The 20,821-nt window shown below is 39.9% G+C and overlaps 1 protein-coding gene across 1 annotated transcript in view; it reads left to right on the forward strand.

Annotated features, from left to right (window-relative positions):
* The window catches only part of ppp1r3ab (protein phosphatase 1, regulatory subunit 3Ab), a 59,364-nt gene that overhangs the window by 28,081 nt on the left and 10,462 nt on the right, over positions 1–20,821 (forward strand). The window contains exons 2-3 of the mRNA XM_060839813.1: positions 9,132–9,190; positions 9,289–9,419. Coding sequence (XP_060695796.1) covers positions 9,132–9,190; positions 9,289–9,419 — 190 coding nt within the window. The remainder of the gene's footprint in view (positions 1–9,131; positions 9,191–9,288; positions 9,420–20,821) is intronic.

The raw sequence follows: 20,821 nt of genomic DNA on the forward strand, positions 1-20,821 counted from the left end.
CACTAGTTGCAGGCAGCACAAACTTCTGGCTGCAGAATATGATGACAAACCCTGTTAAAACTAAGAGCAATTGTGGACCATTAAGCCATAGCCTTTATTTTTGTCATTCCCCTTTCACCAATAATCCTGAATTTAGTTTGGAAGAAAGTTTTCATATCGAGGACAAATAAACCCTTAATATGGTTCTGTTTCTTAAAAAAAGGTTTTCTTAAAGATAATCACCACTGCTATTTGTTCAAGCAGTTTCAGAATGATATTTACGTTTTACTAATATCTTAAATTAACTAAAACTAATATCTTAAATTAACTAAAATGCTGGAAATCTGAAACAAAAACAGAAATTTCTAGAGAAACTCAACAGATTATGTTGCAGCTGGTGAGGCCATACCTGGAGTATTGGATGCAGTAATACCTGGAGTATTACTTGAGAAAGGATTTGGGAGCACTAGAGGGGATGCAGAGGATGTTCACTAGATTGATTCCAGAGTTGTGGGGGTTGGCTTATGAGGAGCAACTGAATAGACTGGGATTATAATGTTTGGAATTTGGAAGAATAAGGGGTGATCTTATAGAAACATATACAATTATGAAGGAAATAGATAAGATAGAAGTAGAGAAGATGTTTTCACTGGCAGATGAAACTAGGACAAGAGGGCATAGCCTCAAAATTAGAGGGAGCAGATTTAAGACTGAATTGAGAAGGAACTTCTTCACACAGATGTTTGTGAACCTGCCCAGTGAAGTAGTTGAGGTTTCCTCAATACATGTTCTTAAAGCTAAGGTGGATAATTTTTTGAACAATAAAGGAATTAATGGTTATGGTGAGGGGGTGGGTAATTGGAGCTGAGGCCACAGGAAGATCGGCCATGATCTTATTGAATGGTGGGGCAGGCTTGAGGGATCAGATGGCCTACTCCTGCTCCTAGATCTTATGCTCTTGTTTTGATCATAAGTACTGTGGCCTGTTGTCAGAAAAGGATAATTAGGAATAATATTCATTGAATAGAATTTCTCATCATCACTGGTTATCCTTCAGTTTTATTTTAAATTCAAAAATTAACTTGAGCTTTAATTTAATTCACTTTGATATTCTAATTGGCCTAAGGATATTGCAGCATGTTACTTCTAAGAATTGAAAGATCAATTAAACTAATGCCTTAACAACCTATAAAATAACTTGGGATTATAGAGTCATAGAGATATATAGCGTGGAAACAGACCTTTCAGTCAAACTCGTCTATGCCAACCAGATATTCTAAATTAATCCAACCTCTTTTGCCAGCATTTGGCCCATATCCCTCTAAACCCTTCCTATTTGTATACCCATACAGGCGTCTTTTAAATGTTGTAATTGTACCAGCCTCCATTTCCTCTGGCAACTCATTCCACATATGCACCACCCTCTGCATGAAACATTGTCTCCTAGGTATCTCTTAAATCTTTCCCCTCTCACCTTAAACCTATGCCCTCTAGATTTGGACTCCCTTACCCTGGGAAAAAGACCTTGGCTATTTACCCTATCGATGCACTTTATAAACCTCTATCAGATCATTCCTCAGTCTCCAATGCTGCAGGAAAAACAGCTCCAACCTATCCAGCCTCTCCCTATAGCTCAGAACCTCCAATCCTGACAACATCCATGTAAATCTTTTCTGAAAACTTTCAAGTTCCACAACATCCTTCCTTTGTCACTGAGACCAAAATTGTCATGCACTATTCCAAAAGTGACCAAACCAATGTCTTGTACAGCTGTAATATGACTTCCCAACTCCGATACTCAATACACTGACCAATAAAAGCAAGCGTACCAAACACCTTTTTCATTATCCTGTCTACCTGGGACTCCACTTTCAAGGTACTATTGAACAGCAAGTGATAGTACAGGATACTGGAAAGTATATGGAAGTAGGAAAATTCAATTGAATTTTCTTTGCGCAAACCACTTTTACTAGTGTTATTAATGTACAACCTTCCAAAATAAATGACTTTGGACAGTTTTAAGTTAATAGACTACCAATACAGATGTGCCTTAAGGGAACCAATTGTATTGAATGCTCCTTATTTGTATGTACATGGGTCGAATGTGTGTTTATGTTATGACCAACATACTATTTTTTGGTGACTTTATCAAATTGACACTCAGAGTCATAGAGATGTACAGCACAGAAACAGACCCTTCGGTCCAATTTGTTCATGCCAACCAGATATCCCAACCCAATCTAGTCCCAACTGCCCGTATCCCTCCAAACCCTTCCTATTTATATCCCCTTCCAGATGCCTTTTAAATGTTGCAATTGTGCCAGCCTCCAGCACTTCCTCTGGCAGCTCATTCCATACACGTACCACCCTCTGTGTAAAAACATTGCCCCTTAGGTCTCTTTTATATTTTTCCCCTTTCACCCTAAATCTATGCCCTCTAGTTCTGGACTCCCCCACCCCAGGGAAAAGACCTTGTCTATTTACCCTATCCATGCCCCTCATGATTTTACAAACCTCTTTAAGGTCACCCCTCAGCCTCTGATGCTCCAGGGAAAGCAGTCCCAGCCTATTCAACCTCTCCCTATAGCTCAAATCTTCCAACCCTGGCAACATCCTTGTGAATCTTTTCTGAACCCTTTCAAGTTTCACAACATCCTTCCAATAGGAAGGAGACCAGAATTGCAAATGAGCCTCCTCTCCTGTCCAACATAATGGAGACTTGGGCAGGGGCCACTTTACACTGAAGCAGTAACTGTTATTGCAGCCTAATGTCTTAGCCTGCATGACAAATTAAAAATGTTTAAAGATACATTCTCATCTGTTCTAACTGCAGACCCTGTATTGCATTCGAAGTTAAATGATTTTCCTATCGATAGAATATATAATACAATTTATTTTAGGTTCCTTCTTTACTCTGGCAAAACAAAATGCAACCGAAAATGAAATTAGTAAAGCTATTGTATGGTATGTAAAACTTTAAAGACCAGGATGAAAGGGAACACTCCTGGATAGAATGTCAGAGGAAAGAATGTAGATGAAAGAGTTAAATATTTACATTCCAGTGTCCCAAGATGCTATTCGAGAAGTGTCCGAGAAAATAACTCGAACTCTGTGTTGGAGCTAGCATCTTTTCGAAGCAAATGGAAATAGTTCTTCATTTTCTATTAGTATGGGATAGTAAACAGAGTAAAAATGCTTGATGCCTCAAAACCTCAGATCTGAAATTACACACAAAGATGCTGGCAAAAATAAAATCAGCAGTATAGAGCAGCATGGTGGCTCAGTGGTTAGCACTGCTACCTCATTATACCAGGGACCTGGGTTTGACTCCAGCTTTGAGCCACTATCTGTTTGGAGTTTGCACATTCTCCCCATGTCTGAGCGCTCCAGTTTCCTCCCATAGTCCAAAGGTGTACAGGTTAGGTGAATTGGCCATGCTGAATTGTCATAGTCTTCAGAGATGTGTAGCTTAGGTGCATTAGTCAGGGATAAATGTGGAGTAATAGAATAGGGGAATGGGTCTGTGTGGCTTACTCTTTGGAGGGGTAGAGTGAACTTGTTGGACCCAATGGCCTGTTTTCCACACTGATGGGATTCTATTCTATACATTTTATACCCACCAGGAGCTGTTCCAACAGCTTTTAATGGAGGCTTATGGATGTAACCAACTCAAAATTTAATTGGCATGATATGTTTTTATGTACAAATAATTGTACCTTTTATATGGGGCTGTTTATCAGTCTTAATATATTATACATTAAAGTTGTTTTAGACTTATGAAAGGAGCATTCATATTTGTCAATACCACTGCATCTCATGCAAAGGTGACTAATCACAATAGTTCAACTCTAATTTTGTGATCTAATTATAATCAAAACAAACCTAGCTTATTCTCAGAAATTGAGAATAGGCATATATCACCTCTACTGATTATAAGCTTAATAATATTGAAAGTTAAAAATTATTAGCAGCACAGATAAATATCAAATTCATAAACACAGTTCTTCAATGCACATCTAAAATTTCTCAGGGATATTTCACAAGTCTGTTCCTTAAGAAAATAGGTCTTGCTTATAAAAATCATATGCGTGAATTCATTTTGGATAAATAAATCTGTTTGAAGCTCTGCATAAGCCTATTTGGAGTTTAATAATAACTATTCTAAGTGCAGTATGCTGATACTGAGAGGACAGCATGACAACAGAATTCATTTTATGCAAAATGACAGATGGCTAAAGATAAAGAGATAGCAGAAAATATTTGCTTTGGATTTAGCAGGGAGTTAGAACAGGTGAACATGACATTAAAGGATGAGTAATGAGGGAAGTGCATTTGATTTTTTAAAATAACATATTAACTAAACTATTCAGTCCCAAAAAAGATAAAACACTTGGTTTGAATGGATTACCTCTATACATTGTACATAATTTAGGACAGTCATAGTAGGGAAAATGTTAGAAAATAATTTTTGCACCTGAGGACTGGAGGATAGCTTTTTAAATATCCAGATTTGGATACTGAATCCCTACAGTGCAGAGGGAGGCCATTTGGCCCATTGAGTCTGCACTGCCCCTCCATAGAGTATCCCGGCACTGTGAGGCAACAATGCTAACCACTATGCCACCATGCTGCCCTATGTATCTCTAGATCTAAAAGAGAGAGGGAAGGAAACATGTCTAGAAAATTAGAGACCAGCCAGCTGCATATAAGCAGTAGGAAAAATAATGGAATCCCTACTTGGAATAGAAGAAGGTGTAGAAATGAAAAATTAAAAGGGAGAATCTTATGTGACCAACCTGCTGGAGCTGACAGAGAGAACATATGTGATATTGCAGTAAGTATAATTTGCCTTCAATAGGATCCCTCATAATTTACTGATTGTTATGATTAGTGAGTGTATCGCTAGAGACAAGTGGCAGAACAGGTTGCTAATTAGCTTAAAGATGGTGAGCATGGAAGGTTTGAGTGATAAAGAAAGGCTGGATAGGCTGGGACTTTTTTCACTGGAGCGTAGGAGGTAGATAGGTGACCTTATATCGGACCTTTATAAAAGCATGAGGGGTATAGAAGGGTTAATGGTAGGTGTCTTTTCCCTAGCATGGGGAATTTCAAGACACTAGGGGCATATTTTTATGCTGAGAGGAGGCAGATTTAAAAAAGACATAAAGGGCAAATTACTTTGGGTGGTTCACATGATTTTGAAACGTCTCCGGAAAACTGGTTCCCATTCAGCTGTCAAGAGGCTGCCTTTCTTCACAGGTTGTGTTTAGCTCACCACTGGGCAACTGCTATTCAGACTTGGAGAGAGCCCTTAATAAACCCCTTTATAAAAGGGTTCCCTTTTTATGTGATCTGCCATTATCCCAGCTTGCCATGGGATGGGGCCATTTTTGAATGCTGCAAAGCACTACAGCATACAAAGCCATACTCTAGTTCTAAGTTTTCACGGTATCAAGGCGAGAGACAGTTTCTGCTGACAAGGAGTCAAGGATGAGGAGGTAAAATCTAAAACTTAGAAGCAGACATAGTGGGCTGAATTTTCCCAGAAATCGGCTGAGTGTCATTTTTGGCAAGTAGCCCTTCCACTTCATGTACGCTGTGAAAAGCTGTTCCTGTCTGGCCGTTCCTGACTTGGTGAATGGCTCGTCTTTAAGAACGGCAGCAGGTAATCCTGGCACTGATGAGTACTTCAGCCACTGGCAAGAGGCAAGATAGAGTGAGTGGGGCACTATAGAGGCATGGTGCATAGCTAATAAGGCGGACTGTGGAGAATAGCATGAAGAAAACCACAAAATTTTCTCAAGGAGCGAGGGAAACTAAAAAAAATGGTTCTGAAGGCACATAAATGACATTTCATTGTAAATACAAGCTCACATTCATAAATGTAATGCTGTTTGAGAATCAAGCTTCAGGTTATAAATTCTCAGCATCATGCCATCAGAGAACACTGTCTAAGGGAGTGCTACTCTTTCTCTGATGCGCAGTGTAATTTAAAACTTTCTCATTGTTCAATGTGGGACCATCAGATACTGGGAAGTCTTCAAATAATTGAAAATGTTCACTTTTGCTCAACAACAACAAAAATGAAGAAAAGTCAAATAAACAAAAGTTGTATTTGATTTTGAGAATATGCAGAGACTGCTTGCCTTTCAAGCAGCAGCAATTTTATAGTCAATAATTAAGTGATCACTGCACCCTGCTCACATCTATTGGAAACGGAAGTCAATTAAGTCCTTTCAGACTTATTATATCTGACACCACAGTGCTTCATCATGTGGAAGGTGATGTTCTTCCTGCTCACTGTCCTCTTCAGAAGACTACTGCTAATCGCTGAACCCTTCAGAGTCTATCATATCCCCTCTGTGGCTGCTGTAGTTGTACACTGTGTTTGGAGAGTGCTGTGAGGCCTCTTGTCCCATTTCCAACAGCTCCCCCCCAGTCAATGAAGAAAGGCAATGTGGCAGATAGAAGTATCTTGGTGAGTACTTTCAGTTCAAGAGTAGAGAAAATCTGGGCCTTTGTGCAGGCTAAAAGATCTTGTATTGACACCTGTGATCAATTCCAATTCCCAGAGACAGCAATGATTAAGCTACAATGAGCAATGACATGTCAAGATTGATTGTAATTAGGCTTTGTTTCTCACACAGTTAGACACTACATGCATCTCATATGCAGAGTACTATGATTACTGATGACTTCAAGCTTCAAGTGAATGTGTCAGATCAATGCTGTTATCCTTTGAAATGCCTCACATCCAATACAAATTGAATCTGTGTGCTCAGAAAGAAAACAACAATTGACTCCATTCACTCTAAGCGCAGTTGCAGCTATTTTTCGTTTTCATTGCATATGTATGATTTGCAGGAGCGTGGAAGGCAGATCATGTTTGGCATAGTAAGTCACAGGCTCAGCCTAGTAATCACGAGGCCCTCCAAAGCCTCCATGTTTCTTTCTTCCTTGCACTCCCTGTCAAATCCCATGTTCGATATGTTCCTACATACCTCTCGGAATTACCACTTAATCTCCTAACATTAATTCTGGAGCACCGGCCCTACAACTTAGTCAAGTCAACCATCATTTTCAACTGCCCCTGTTGAGGCCAGAATGGCTGTGACTGATGACACCCCTTCCTGTATTAACCTGTGTCCTCCAGTGCACTATAGTCTCCCTTTTCTGTTGAGATTCCCCATTTGTCCCCTCTGTGACACAGTAAGCTGCCTCAAATCGCCATAATTGATTTCTCCAAATTTCCCTACCACAACCATAACTCCTGATAACCTGCCTTGGCTTTCATTGAGCTGACCCTCAGGACTGACCGTGGCTTGACCCCTGACCTATTTGGACAGACAGCCCCGACTATTTGATGACTGGACCCTTGACTGATCTCTGTGAAGCTCCCCAACTGACTGACCAATAATTCATGGATCTGTCATAAGGCACTCACCATGTGGGGTAATCACACAGCAAACTCCATTGGGTTTACACACAGATGCTCCCTTGTCCTCAGAGACACCGAATGACTTGATTTGAATGATTTATTATCGTTTGTACTTTGCAAAAGTGAAAAGTGTCGTATGTTGCCACACTCCGGCTAAATCACATGGAGGGATCTGGCACCATTAAGGATAGGCCCAGCAGGAAGGAATGTCTTTGCCCTTGATGAGAACTAGGTAAGGGTCACATTAGGTTTAATTTCTATCAGGCTACCTGAATATGGCCGTGGCAGGGTTGCCACTGGTTTTGGCCAGTGGGCAGGTAAACTGCTGCTGCAGTTATTAAATTCCACTCAATTAATAAGTTGGAAATGCACAGACTGTCATTATGTAAACTTACTGTGAAAGACAATAATGGATTGTTTTTGTCCACTACTGGGGAGATCAAAACAAGGATCTTGTTGAAGAACATTAGTTCAAATGATTGTTTTATCCTTAGTTCGGAATATAATGTATAAATTTATATCCATTATCACTAATTTCATATGTGACATTTTCACAGATCAACAATAATATAACAAAGGGAAAAATATATCAATCTGTTCATATTATTTGGCACTGCATGTGAATATGTTCCTTCCCTATGAAATAGAACAGCCTTTCGAAGATCTAAGCTAATATTTTGTCCCAAATGATTTGGCTAATTGAAAGTCTGTTATATTTTGACAAGCTGACTTGCAGGAAGCTTTAAAGTTAATATTGTCTCACCTGACAATTGGCAACAGGAAGTTGAAGAGACAATTGAGACTTGAGCAGTGGAAGGGTTTAACTGAAATTCAGAGAATATGTAGATGACAGTTTATCTCCTTGCTGGATACTTTTAATGTTAATATCGCCAGCATCAATTGCAGTCGTCTGCTTGGTATTCATGAGAGGTGGAAATCAGTTTAAAGTACTATAGGGAGTTTGTCATGTTGAATTTGGAGGCAATTAGACCTCCAGTACTTAGCATATGGTTTAAACTGCATTGAGACTTACAACTAAGGTATGGATTTAAACTTGTTGCTATTAGTATCTAAGGTTCAGGTAGTATTGTTAGGCATGATGACGATCTTTTCCTTTTGATGGCACTTTGTAGAAGCAGGACTAGACTTCTGTCTGCTCCTTTGAAGCTGACATAAACCCAGAGAATTTTCATGCATTGGGGAGATCTTTTTGCCTGCGGGGCAGAATCTTATTGGATTCTGTCATGAAGAAGGAGCATGCAAGTTCTGGAAACTGGAGCAAGGAAAGCTGTTGGTGGAATGGACGCGTGCTGCAGCCTCAAACCCAATGGCAAGCAAATGCAGAAAACATCTTCAAAGATAGAGAAACATAGTCCTTTTGTTGGCCTCATCCTTCACTGACACAATTCGGGACTTATCAACAGTAAAAATTAGTTGTCAGACATTTTCTAGCAAATAGTTTGTGGGAGCAGTGGAACTAAGGACAGATGGGAGAAAAATGGAGCAGAAAACTGGGGTCTGTCTCTTTAAATTCAGAGAAGGGAAAACGAAGAGTTGACTCAAAGGAATGGAAGGTTACTGACCTGATACCATATGGGATCACATAAGTCCAGATCTCTGGTTAAAATAACATTCCTAAAGTTTGGTCTGGTTAAATTTTAATCAAGAAACTTTATATGATATAACTCTAATATAAATTATGTTTTTTTTAAAGCAAAGAGAACCTGGAAACACCTGATGATGACGGCTATACCGTAGGACAAAGTACCAAAGGTATAAATTATTTCTTTTTAAGCTGCTTACATCTATGATTCAATAAAGCTAAAGAGCTGCCCATGGTAAATTACTGATATTGTTCTGAATTTACCCAGACACAGCCCAGCAGGAAAACATGGAGACACCTTTGGAAATGAACAAATTGATGCAATTGAATACCGAAAGCATATTTGATGATAATCCAGAACAAAAAGAGGAAAGAAGTAAACAACTACTGGACACACAGGTATGAAGTAGTCATTCACTGCTCTTTGTATATTTACACTTTGATCCAATTTTACCTTTTTCTCCTTCCTCCTGGGATGAAATGTTGATTTCAGCCAGGAAAGTTGACAAAGGAGTCATTCCCTCAACTACTCAGGCCTAGGTGTTCATGGCAAAATTGGTGGCCCCAGCATCAGCTGTTTTTGCTGGGGCAGGATAAGTGCACAGATAGTAATCCCACACCCTGTATCCAACGTGGCCAGCTCCATTGCATGGTTAGGCATATCATAGCACCACCATCCCAAACGCCACCCCATACACACTTATCAAGGAAATAGGCCAGTTTCTGGATGAATCGAAGTTCACCCCTTAGATGAGTCTAAATTTGGGAAACTTAGAAGGGCTATATTGGAAAGGTCTTACGTGTGTCCTTCTTTCATCATAATCAAAATGCCTGTCCAGCTGCTTCTACTGAAACAGTTCTCAGCCTCATTATGAATGTTTGGCTGATCTCCAAGACACTCAATTGCTTTAGCTCAGCAAGATATTCTGTTCTGGAAACCAAGTAAAATGTTTACTTTGCTTGATTGCAACCTTTATGTGGTTATAATAAGTTATTTTTATTGTGCTCTTTTATCAATGTTGAACATTTATTTGAATAATATTAAGGAATATGAAGTGCTTAAAACTTCTGTTACCGATACTGATTGACACATTGTTGAGGGTGCAGGGACAACAGTTTTTTCAAAGAAGATTTTCAAATGGATGTCTTGTTTCTCAGCATTTCAATACTTGCCATTGTTATTATGTGGACATTGATTCTCCACGTAGAACAACATTGGTGAATGAGCGTATAGGGAGCAGAGAGGACATGTTTGGAGCAATGTGAGTGGATGAGGCAGGAGTGGGGACTAGAGGACATAATCACTTTTAATGCAATTGGAACAAAGTCCCAGAGAACTGAGGAGCCCTTTCTAATCAATGTGCCTTGGCACCTGCTATCCACGTGGCTGCCTATGATTTACTTACTGGGTTGGTGGACTCGACTCTATCCTGTTCTAGCCTCTCCTGAATGAAGATTAGAAATAATGGAACCTTCTAAACTGAAATAAGTCTCCCAAGTCAGAAAACCTGGCCAGTCACTAACTTCAGTAGCAAAAGTATCGTCCCCAGTTTCTCCACAACAAAATGATATGCATCCTGTTTCACCTAATGTTATTACCGAATAAGTCAAATTTGGCTTGACAAATATTGTTTATAATTTGACAATGTGATCTTACAGTGAAGCACACGCATGCAATACTTCAGATCAGGTTTAATAATAAAACATAAGGTTATTACACAAGGTAAAATAGAATAAAACAAACCATTGATACAAAGTTAAAGATTTTGAAACAAACAGTGAAATATAATCCCATACATCCCGAAAAAATCACTCCTTTACTGTACTCACACTGGAAATTCATTTCCTTCTGTGTTTATATGGAAAGCTTTATTTAACAAACACAGAGAATGCTGAAGAAACTCAGCATGTCAGGCAGCATCTGTGGAGAGAGAGAGAAAAACAGAGTTGTAGAGTCATAGCGATGTGTAGCACTTTCAGTCCAACTCATCCATGCCAAACAGGTATCCTAAATTAATTTAGTGACATTTGTCAGCATTTGGTCCATATCCCTCTACATGCTTCCTATTCATATGCCCATTCAGATGCCTTTTAATTGTACCAGTCTCCATCACTTCCTCTGGCAGCTCATTCCATACACACACCACCCTTTGCGTGAAAAAGTTGTCCCTTTGGTCCCTTTTAAATCTTTTCCCTCTCACCTTAAATCTATACCCTCGAGTTCTGGACCCACCCAACCCAGGGGAAAGACCTTGTCTATTTACCTTATCCGCGCCTCTCATGATTTTATAAGCCACTATAAGGTCACCCCTCAGCCTCCAACGTTCCAGGGAAAACAGTCCCAGCCTATTCAGCCACTCTCTATAACTGAAACCCTCCAATCCTGGCAACCTGCGTGTGAATCTTTTCTGAACCCTTTCAAATTAATGTTTCAAGTCCACAATGACTCTCCTTATGAGTTTAATTTTACTGTGGCTTCAATTCTTTATTTTGAAAATCTGATTGTCTCTTCTTGGAACCTTCATAAAACTAATCGGTGACTTTCCCAGCTTGAAAAAGAAATTAGAATGAGAATTAGCTTTATTGTCATGTACTCAAATGAGTACAGTGAAAAGTTGACAAATTGTTGCCTCTTATGGTGCCATCTTAGGTACAAAGGTACATATTCATAGGAGGAGAACAATTAGAAGTATAAAGAAATAAAAAGTCCAGCATCATTTTTTCAGAGTTATAAACAAATACTTTTGGTACTGAACTGTTAAACTAAACATATTACACTAAGATAACCAATTTCTTAATAGTTCTCCTTCTTTGTTTTCTCCGGGCTAACATTCATCTTCAGCCTAGACTTCTGCAAACTGCCCAAGCTCTAACTGAAAAGCTCTGTGAGATCTCCCATAAAATCCAAAATAAATTCCAGAATCCTCTGTCTGACAACCTAATGTGCTACACGGTTTATTCAGTTTGCTTGTAAACTCTCCCAATGCAAACAAAACCAAATTATTCTCTGGGCGGTCTCTGTCCAATACTGCGTTTAAAAGAAATCACTGTGATTACAGAAGTATTGACAAATTAATAATTAAACTCCCTCAAAAAACAGACAAAATTTATATACCATTACTTTAAAGTTCAAAAATACAAAGTAACTTATATTAAAGTATATGTCAATCGCATAGCTTATAACAAGCTGGGAAACCCATGACTGTGAAATGTTACTATGAAATAGTGAACCGCATTCATTTGTCATTAATTTCCAGCTCTTTATTAAGGTGTTTCAAGTGACACACGACTGTGAGACTACTAAGTGTTCAAACAAAGTAAAGACTTTTATCTACTATAAGCACATGGAAATACAGCTTGTGAGAGACAGTTCCGTTAAAAAAGCTTTCTTTACATTCTTGCACACTCAGCAGCCTACCAGATGTCATAATGTTCTGTATTGTTTATGGTCATTACTGTTGATGTCTCATTTGAAGTTTGGACCAGTCCCAAGTTAAGTTCAATGCTTCAGTTCTGTTGAAGAGTCATCAGACTTGAAATTTAACTCAGCTTTCTTTGCACAGATACTGCCAGACTTGCTGTGTTTCTCCAGCAATATCTGTTTTTGTTTCAGATCTCCAGTATCCACAACTCTTTGTTTAGAGTTAAATGCTTTCTATTTAGATGCTAATCACGCTCCTACTGTCCATTGACCACAAACCTTGACGTTTGCAAATAGGTTCCCATTGACAATGGTTATCTATCTTTAATGTCAATGAGTTCCTATTTTGACATACATTGTACATCTATATATTTCTTTAATTGCCTAATTAATTCTAGTACCAAATAAGCACACAATTCCCTCCTTTTGGCTCTTAGCTGTGCTCACAAAAGCTATGACATACCATGACAATCAAACCTTGAGGTGGAACCTGAACGTAAAGCTTCTGGCCCAGAGATAGGGACACAACCACTGTGCCCCAAGACCTCCATATTAGTCATCATCCAGTACTAAAAACGGTGATGGTCAAGTGTCCAATTTTCTTTCCACACATCAGTCACATCTATCCTCTATTAATTTATATATTGGATGGAGTTAAAAGTTGATCCTCAGCTTGATTGATTGCATTATGAACGCACTTTTCCCTGGTTATCAATGGGAGTTGAACATGGAGTTTCTGGCTTAGAGGCAGAATTGCAACCGACTGTGCCACAAGTCCTCTTCAGATCTACAAGTTGTAGATACTGACAACTGTAAGGAGACCACAAATAAATTAGTATATCAATACAACTGAGTTTCTTTGACATATCTCACTGACAAAATGGACATTAACATGAATTAAATACTATAAACGTTTTCGAAGAATAAACATCATTATAAAATGGATAAGCCGTGGATGTTCCTAATATTGAAGCTTGTTTATGTTTTAAAGTTTCTACCAATAATATGGTTCCATAAGCATGTTTTCCTTTAGAAGAGCTAGTAAACAAACAATTGAGCAACCCCTTTAAATAGGTTTTATGTTATTGCAAATAAAACCAAAAACATTAAAGGAAACATATTAAAATATTGAAGCTGGGAGTGATGATGCACATCAGCTAGTGTGGTGCCCACTGGTCACATTAGGCTTCAAGTGTTGTACTGATTAATAGAAAATATGTCTTCAGAATTCTATCCATTCCCCTTATATAATGTGATCAAATATGCAACATTTGATGTTCCTGCTCACTTCAACCTTAGTCCAACAGCACCTTAGCAACAAAAATTCTTCAAATATGGGATCACATTTTTTTGTTTTCTAAAACCATATGAATAACTTTCTGTTTTGATGAAAAATGCTATTATGCATTCATCTGCACAAAATACAAAGTATTTATAGATTTATTTTTTAAAGTTACTCTATTTATCAGGCATATTGGTTATTCAAAGTTTTTATGTCTTTCTTTCATTTAGTTGGAATACTACAAGTATCTCATCAAAGGTATAACAATGAGAATCTAAGGCCTGATCATGGGGGTGCTTTGGTCATCACTACTTACCAGTTAGAATAATTATCAATGATAACTACCCTCTGTTTCCTATTATCTGGATAATTAAATTCTGAATTGCCTGATTTATAACAAATCTTATAATAAAGGCAATGACCCATTTGGAGTCCAGTGGGTAATAACAGCATGTGACAAAATGCAGGAAACTGCTGTGACTAATTAAATTATGGATAAAATAAACAAGATAAAATAGAAATTAATGAGAAGAATGTTATAAGATTTTGATACAAGCATTCGGAAATAAAACTTAATATTTTTAAACAAGGAATATATTCTGCTGGTAGCGTTTTGGACTGGAACTCATTATGTGTTGTATTACCTTGAAACTTCTTGATAAGTGATGTTATAAATCGGGGATAGGAAATGTGATATTGGAAATCAGCCCTCCACAATTTAAGATGTAGGAGCAGATAATTGTATATTGGAGATCAGATATTTCTGGGAACTTGTCATGATATACACAAGAAGATTTAAAGTAAGCTCATTATGTTGACGGATTATTTTCAAAACTCTTACGTTAATCTGCAGAACATGCACCAGAGATGGATAAGTTTATTGAGTCAGATCACTTGAGGTCTATTTATAGCATTATTTATATAACTATTTACAAGGCTACAATATCACGGACTTACACCTACTGTCTGGGTTCTATGCTTACTAATGTTACTGTACAATGCACAGAACCAACTAACTGCACTGACTCCATTAAACAAAAAGAATGACTGAAGATGCAACTGACATCTTAAAACTGGAGTGTTTCATGTCATACCATTGTGTGACTATCTTAAATATACAGGTCTGACGGGTCTGGAAGCTACGGCATTATACAATATTTCACTTTCCTCCCTTTAAAGAATGGGAATCCTTTCTTTATACGATGTACAAAAATGTTCATATTATATAAAAGTGTCCCTACACATTCAGATCAAGCTTTAGTAGATGTATGGTATGACCAGATCGAGGCCTTCTATAGTAAACCTGATTTGATGGTGCAGCTTTGCTCTTCAGTGTGCTAGAAGAAAGTGAGGACTGCAGATGCTGGAGAGTCAGAGTTGAAAAGTGTAGAGCTGGAAAGCACAGGAGGTCAAGCAACATCTGAGGAGCAGGAGAATCGACATTTTGGGCATAAGTCCTTCATCAGGAATATGGGGTTGGAGGGGGAGAAGGGGACTGGGAGCTAAATTGGAGGTGGGAGTGGGGCTGTGGGGAAGGTAAGTGGGAAAGTGATAGGTGGATACAGGTGGGTGATGGTGATAGATCAGAGGATGGAGGGTGGGAAGGAGGATGGGCAGGTAGGACAGTTCAAGAGAGTGCTGCCGAGTTCGAAGATCGGGTCTGGGATAAGATGGGGGAAAGGAGATGAGGAAACTGGTGAAATCACCGTTGATACGATGGTTGAAGGGTACCAATGAGGAAGATGAGATATTCTTCCTGCAGGGCATCAGATGGCTTGTGTTTGGTGGTGGAGGAGGCCCAGGACTTGAATGTCCTTGGCAGAGTGGGAGGGGGAGTTGAAGTAGTTGGCCATAGGGCAGTGAGGTTGTTTGGTGCATGTCCCAATGATGTTCCTTGAAAAGTTCTGCGAGTTGGCATCCTGTCTCCCCGACGTAGAGAAAATGACAGAGAGCAACAGATACACTAGGTGAGGTGTTTGACTGTGAAGTAAAATCTCTGCCGGATGTGGAAGGATCTTTGGGGCCTTGGATGGAGGTGAGTGTGGGGTGTTGGTGGTGGGGCGGGGGGGGGGGCGGGTTTGGGGGGTGGGGGGAGTGTTGGTGCAGGATTTGCATCTCCTCAGTGTGTTCTCTGTCATCGTGGATAATTGTGTATCATTTAATGTGGATGTTTGGTTACTTTCCAGCATGACATCTTCTGAACCAAGTCATCATCCTATAGTAAAAACAATGACTGCAGATGCTGGAAACCAGATTCTGGATTAGTGTTGCTGGAAGAGCACAGCAGTTCAGGCAGAATCCGAGGAGCAGCAAAATCGACGTTTCGGGCAAAAGCCCTTCATCAGGAATAAAGGCAGAGAGCCTGAAGCGTAGAGAGATAAGCTAGAGGAGGGTATGTGTGGGGAGAAAGTAGCATGGAGTACAATAGGTGAATGGGGGAGGGGATGAAGGTGATAGGTCAGGGAGGAGGATGGAGGGGATAGGTGGAAAAGAAGATAGGCAGGTAGGACAAGTCCTGGGGACAGTGGGGACGGAATGGGAACCAGCAGGCAGTGCAGGGATCTCCTGTGGCTGTTCCACTCAATAACAAGTATATCATTTTGGATACTGTTTAGATTAGATTACTTATAGTGTGGAAACAGGCCCTTTGGCCCAACATGTCCACACCGACCCTCTGAAGCACAACCCACCCAGATCCATACCCCAACATTTACCCCTTCACCTAACACTATGGGCAATTTAGCATGGCCAATTCACACAACCTGCACATCTTTGGACTGTGGGAGGAAACTGGAGAACCCGGAGGAAACCAAGCAGACATGGGAAAAATGTGCAAACTCCACACAGAGAGTCGCCTGAGGCGGGTCTCTGGTGCTGTGAGGCAGCAGTGCTAACCACTGTGCCACCATGCCGGCATTGTTGGAGGGGCCAACTTACCCGGGGTAAGCCATGGGGTACAGGTCTCTGTCCAGACTCTGTCTCTGTTGCTCAAAAGGGAAGGGAGAGATGAGCAGAGCATTAGTCATTGGGGACTCCATAGGGGGACAGATAGGTAGTTCTGTGAGAAGAAGAGAGATGCATGGTTGGTGTGTTGTCTCACAGGTGCCATGGTTTATGGTCTTGGATCATGTTTTCAGGATCCTTGAAGGGGACAGGGAGCAGACCCAAGTCATGTTCCACATAGACATCAATGACATAGGTAGGAAAACAGGTCGTGGAGATTTAAGGCAGAAATTCAGGGCGCTAGGTGGAAACTTAGTGCTAGAACAGAGTTGTTATCTCTGGTTTGTTGCCCGTGCCACTTGCAAGCGAGGTAAGGAATAGGGAGAGAGAGCGGATTGAACGCATGGCTACATGGATGGTGCAGGAGGAAGGTTTTCAGATACCTGGATAATTGGGGCTCTTTCTGGGGTAGGTGGGACCTCTTCAAACAGAATGGTCTACACCTGAACCAGAGGGGTACCAATATCCTGGGGGGACATTTGCTCATGCTCTTCAGGAGGGTTTAGACTACTTTAGCGGGGGATGGGAACTTAAATTGTAGTTCCAGTGTCTAGGAAGTTGAGGTAGTGAGGTCAGAAGCAAGGTTAAGTTTGCAAGAGGGCACCGGCAAGCATGAAAATGGTTTGAAGTGTGTTTGCTTCAATGCCAGAAGCATCTGAATAGGGTGGGTGAACTTGCAGCATGGGCTGGTACCTGAGATTTTGATGTTGTGGCCATTTTGAAGGCATGGATAGAACAGAGACAGGAATGTTTGTTGTAGGTTTCAGAATTTAGATGTTTCAGTAAGAACAGAGAAGTTGGTAAAAGTTGGGGGGGGTGGGGGTGGCATTGTTAGTCAAGGACAGTATTACGGTTGCAGAAAGGATATTTGAGGACTCATCTACTGAGGTAGTATGGACTAAGGTTAGAAACAGGAAAGGAGAGGTCACCCTGTTGGGAGTTTTCTATAAGCCACCGAATAGTTGCAGAGATGTCAAGAATAGGATAGCAAAGATGATTCTGGATAGGAGCGAGAGTAACAGGGTAATTGTTATGGGGGCCTTTAACTTTCCAAATATTGACTGCACCAACAACCCCACTGCCTGAAGTGGACCACTTCAACTCCCCCTCCCATTTTAGATGGATCAATTTTTGTCCAATGTGTGCAAGAGGGTTTCCTGGCACAGTATGGAGACAAGCCAAGAAGGGACAAGGCCACATTGGATTTGGTACTGGGTAATGAACTAGACTAGGTGTTAGATTTGGAGGAAGATGAGCACTTTGGTGATATTGATCATAATTCGGTTATGTTTACTTTAGCGATGGAAAAGGATCGGAATATAACACAGAGCAAGAGTTATTGCTGGGGGAAAGGTAATTATGACACGATTAGGCAAGATTTAGGATGCATAGGATGGGGAAGGAAACTGCAGGGGATGGGCACAATTAAAATGTGAAGCTTATTCAAGGAATAGCTACTGTGTGTCCTTGATAAGTACGTACCTGTCAGGCAGGGAGGAAGGAGTCGCGTGAGGGAGCCGTGGTTTACTAAAGAAGTTGAATCTCTTGTCAAGAGGAAAAAGGAGGCTTATGGTAAGATGAGATGTGAAGGTTCAGTTAGGGCCCTTGAGAGTTACATTTTAGCCAGGAATTACCTGAAGAGAGAGCTAAGAACAGCTAGGAGGCGGCATGAGAAACTATTGGCAGGTAGAATCAAGGAAAACCCTAAAGCTTTCTATAGGTATATCAGGAATAAAAGAACGACGAGATAAAGGTTGGGGCCAATCAAGGATAATAGTGGAAAGTTGTGCATGGAGTCTGAGGAGATAGGGGAAATGCTAAATAAATATATTCCTCAGTTTTCACACTGGAAAAAGACAGTGTTGTTGAGGCAAATACTGAGATACAACCTACTAAACTAGATGGGATTGAAGTTCACAAGGAGGAGGTGTTAGCAATTATGAAGAGCATGAAAATAGATACGTTCCCTGGGCCAGATGGGATTTATCCTATGATTCTCTGGGAAGCCAGGGAGAAGATTGCAGACCCTTTAGCTTTGATCTTTATGTTGTCATTGTCTAAAGGAATAATGCCTGAAGACTGAAGGATAGCAAATGTTGCCCCTTTGTTCAAGAAGGGGAGTAAAGACAACCCTGGTAATTATAGATCAGTGAGTCTTACTTTGTTTGGTTTTGGGTAAAGTGTTGGGAAAGTTTATAGCAGGTAGGATTTATAATCATCTAGAGAAGAATGAGTTGATTAGGGATAGTCAACATGGTTTTGTGAACGGTATGTCGTGCCTTACAAACCTTATTGAGTTCTTTGTGAAGGTGACCAAACAGGTGGAAGAGGGTAAAGTTGAATATGCTGGGATTTCTTTTGCCTGAAGCATTGGAGGCTGAATGGTGACCTTATTAATTGATTGATTTGTAGAGGTTTATAAAATCACATTGGGCGTAGATAAGGTGAATAGCTAAGGTATTTTCCTCAGGCTAGGGGAGTCTAAAACTAGATGGCACAAGTTAAAGGTGAGTGGGAAAAGATTTAAAAAGGACAACATTGTCGCACAGAGGGAGCTGCCAGAGGAAGTGATAAAGGCGAACACAATTACAACATTTAAGAGGCATTTGGACAAGTACATGAAAAGGAAAGGTTTAGAGGCATATGTACCAAATACAGGATTACTTGCATTTGGTTCCTGGTCGGTATGGACGAGTTGGACCAAAGGGTCTGCTTCTATGCTGTATGACTCTATTACTCTGTGATTGAATATGTCACCTATTTCTTGGCAGCAGGTGACCACTGTTTATTAATGTCAAGGCACCTGGGCTGGTCAAAATTTCATAATACCTATTGACAAACCCAACTGCTTTTATGAAAGTCTTAAACTCATAAGATTAATCATCATTCAAGTTAAGACAGCTGTCTGTACACCCATTGATTTATGCACATTCTTGTCTCATTTTCTGTTTTCTTTCCAGCAATGTCTCATGTTGGTGAGACTGGTGGGAGGGAAGAACATGTGAGCCTCTGGAGATGATAAACTAGTAACTACAGGAGCAGCATGTAGAATTAACATACTTATCTTAACCCTTTGGCAAGTTGCTTTACATTTAATGATCATGGAGTTTCCAGCATGAATTGCTCAGCACGACTGATTTACTATATGTAGTAAGTAGAAGGTGTAGTGTGGTGGACACATCTTGGAAGGCTGCACAAGTATACTGTGAAATATTGTCAGGCACAATTTATTGAAGTACATGGAACAAACTGAATATAATGGCCAATGTGCCGACAACTGTTGCATCAATTGCGTCTTTGATTTATCAATAAAAAGGAAATTTGATGAAATAGGCAGTCACCAGAATGTTATTGTGTTCTTTAACGTGGAAAATATCAGTCACAATCTTCTCCAATGGCTCAGAAGGTTCTCTTGATTGTTGAAGTTGATAGAACTGAAATATTTTATACAAATTTATTTGTAGACCAATGTCCTTATTGATGCTGGGCCACTGCATGGACTCATTGTTTTATTTCCTCTGTGGACCTATGTATATCTTGACATAATGCATATGAACTTATCACTTTTTTTGCCCTCAGAGATTATATTCTTGGAGAGTGGTAGCTCATCACTGAATGACCAGAATGAACCATTTCAGGGACCTGTTTTCTGTACTCATGCCATATGTTGATGATCCTTTTGAGCTGTTGCAGTTGCTTATCATCTGATGAATCTACTCTGTTTGTCTGTGACCAAAATGCATGTTCATAATCAATAAAACTACTTGGAGGTATAAAGGAACATCTTTGTTCCTGAGAGGGTTTGGAGTCGGCTAATAGCATCAGACATAGTCAATTGGGAACCTGGTTTGTATTGTATTTCTACATTGTACCATTGGATCTCTAAAATTGGACAGCGTAGTCATACAGGTGCATTTGTGAGAGCTTTTTGACAAATGATTACTAATGGTTTGTGATCAGTGTGAATGGTGAAGTACTTGCCAAACAGGTATGTGTGAAATGATTGCGTTCTGAACACGAGAGCAAGAGTCTCTCCTTTAACATTGGAATAGTTAGCCTGAGCTGTTGTAAGGACAATAGAACTAAATATAATAG

The sequence above is a fragment of the Hemiscyllium ocellatum genome, chromosome 19 (genome assembly GCF_020745735.1).
Source record: "Hemiscyllium ocellatum isolate sHemOce1 chromosome 19, sHemOce1.pat.X.cur, whole genome shotgun sequence".
In the NCBI taxonomy this organism is placed as follows: domain Eukaryota; kingdom Metazoa; phylum Chordata; class Chondrichthyes; order Orectolobiformes; family Hemiscylliidae; genus Hemiscyllium; species Hemiscyllium ocellatum.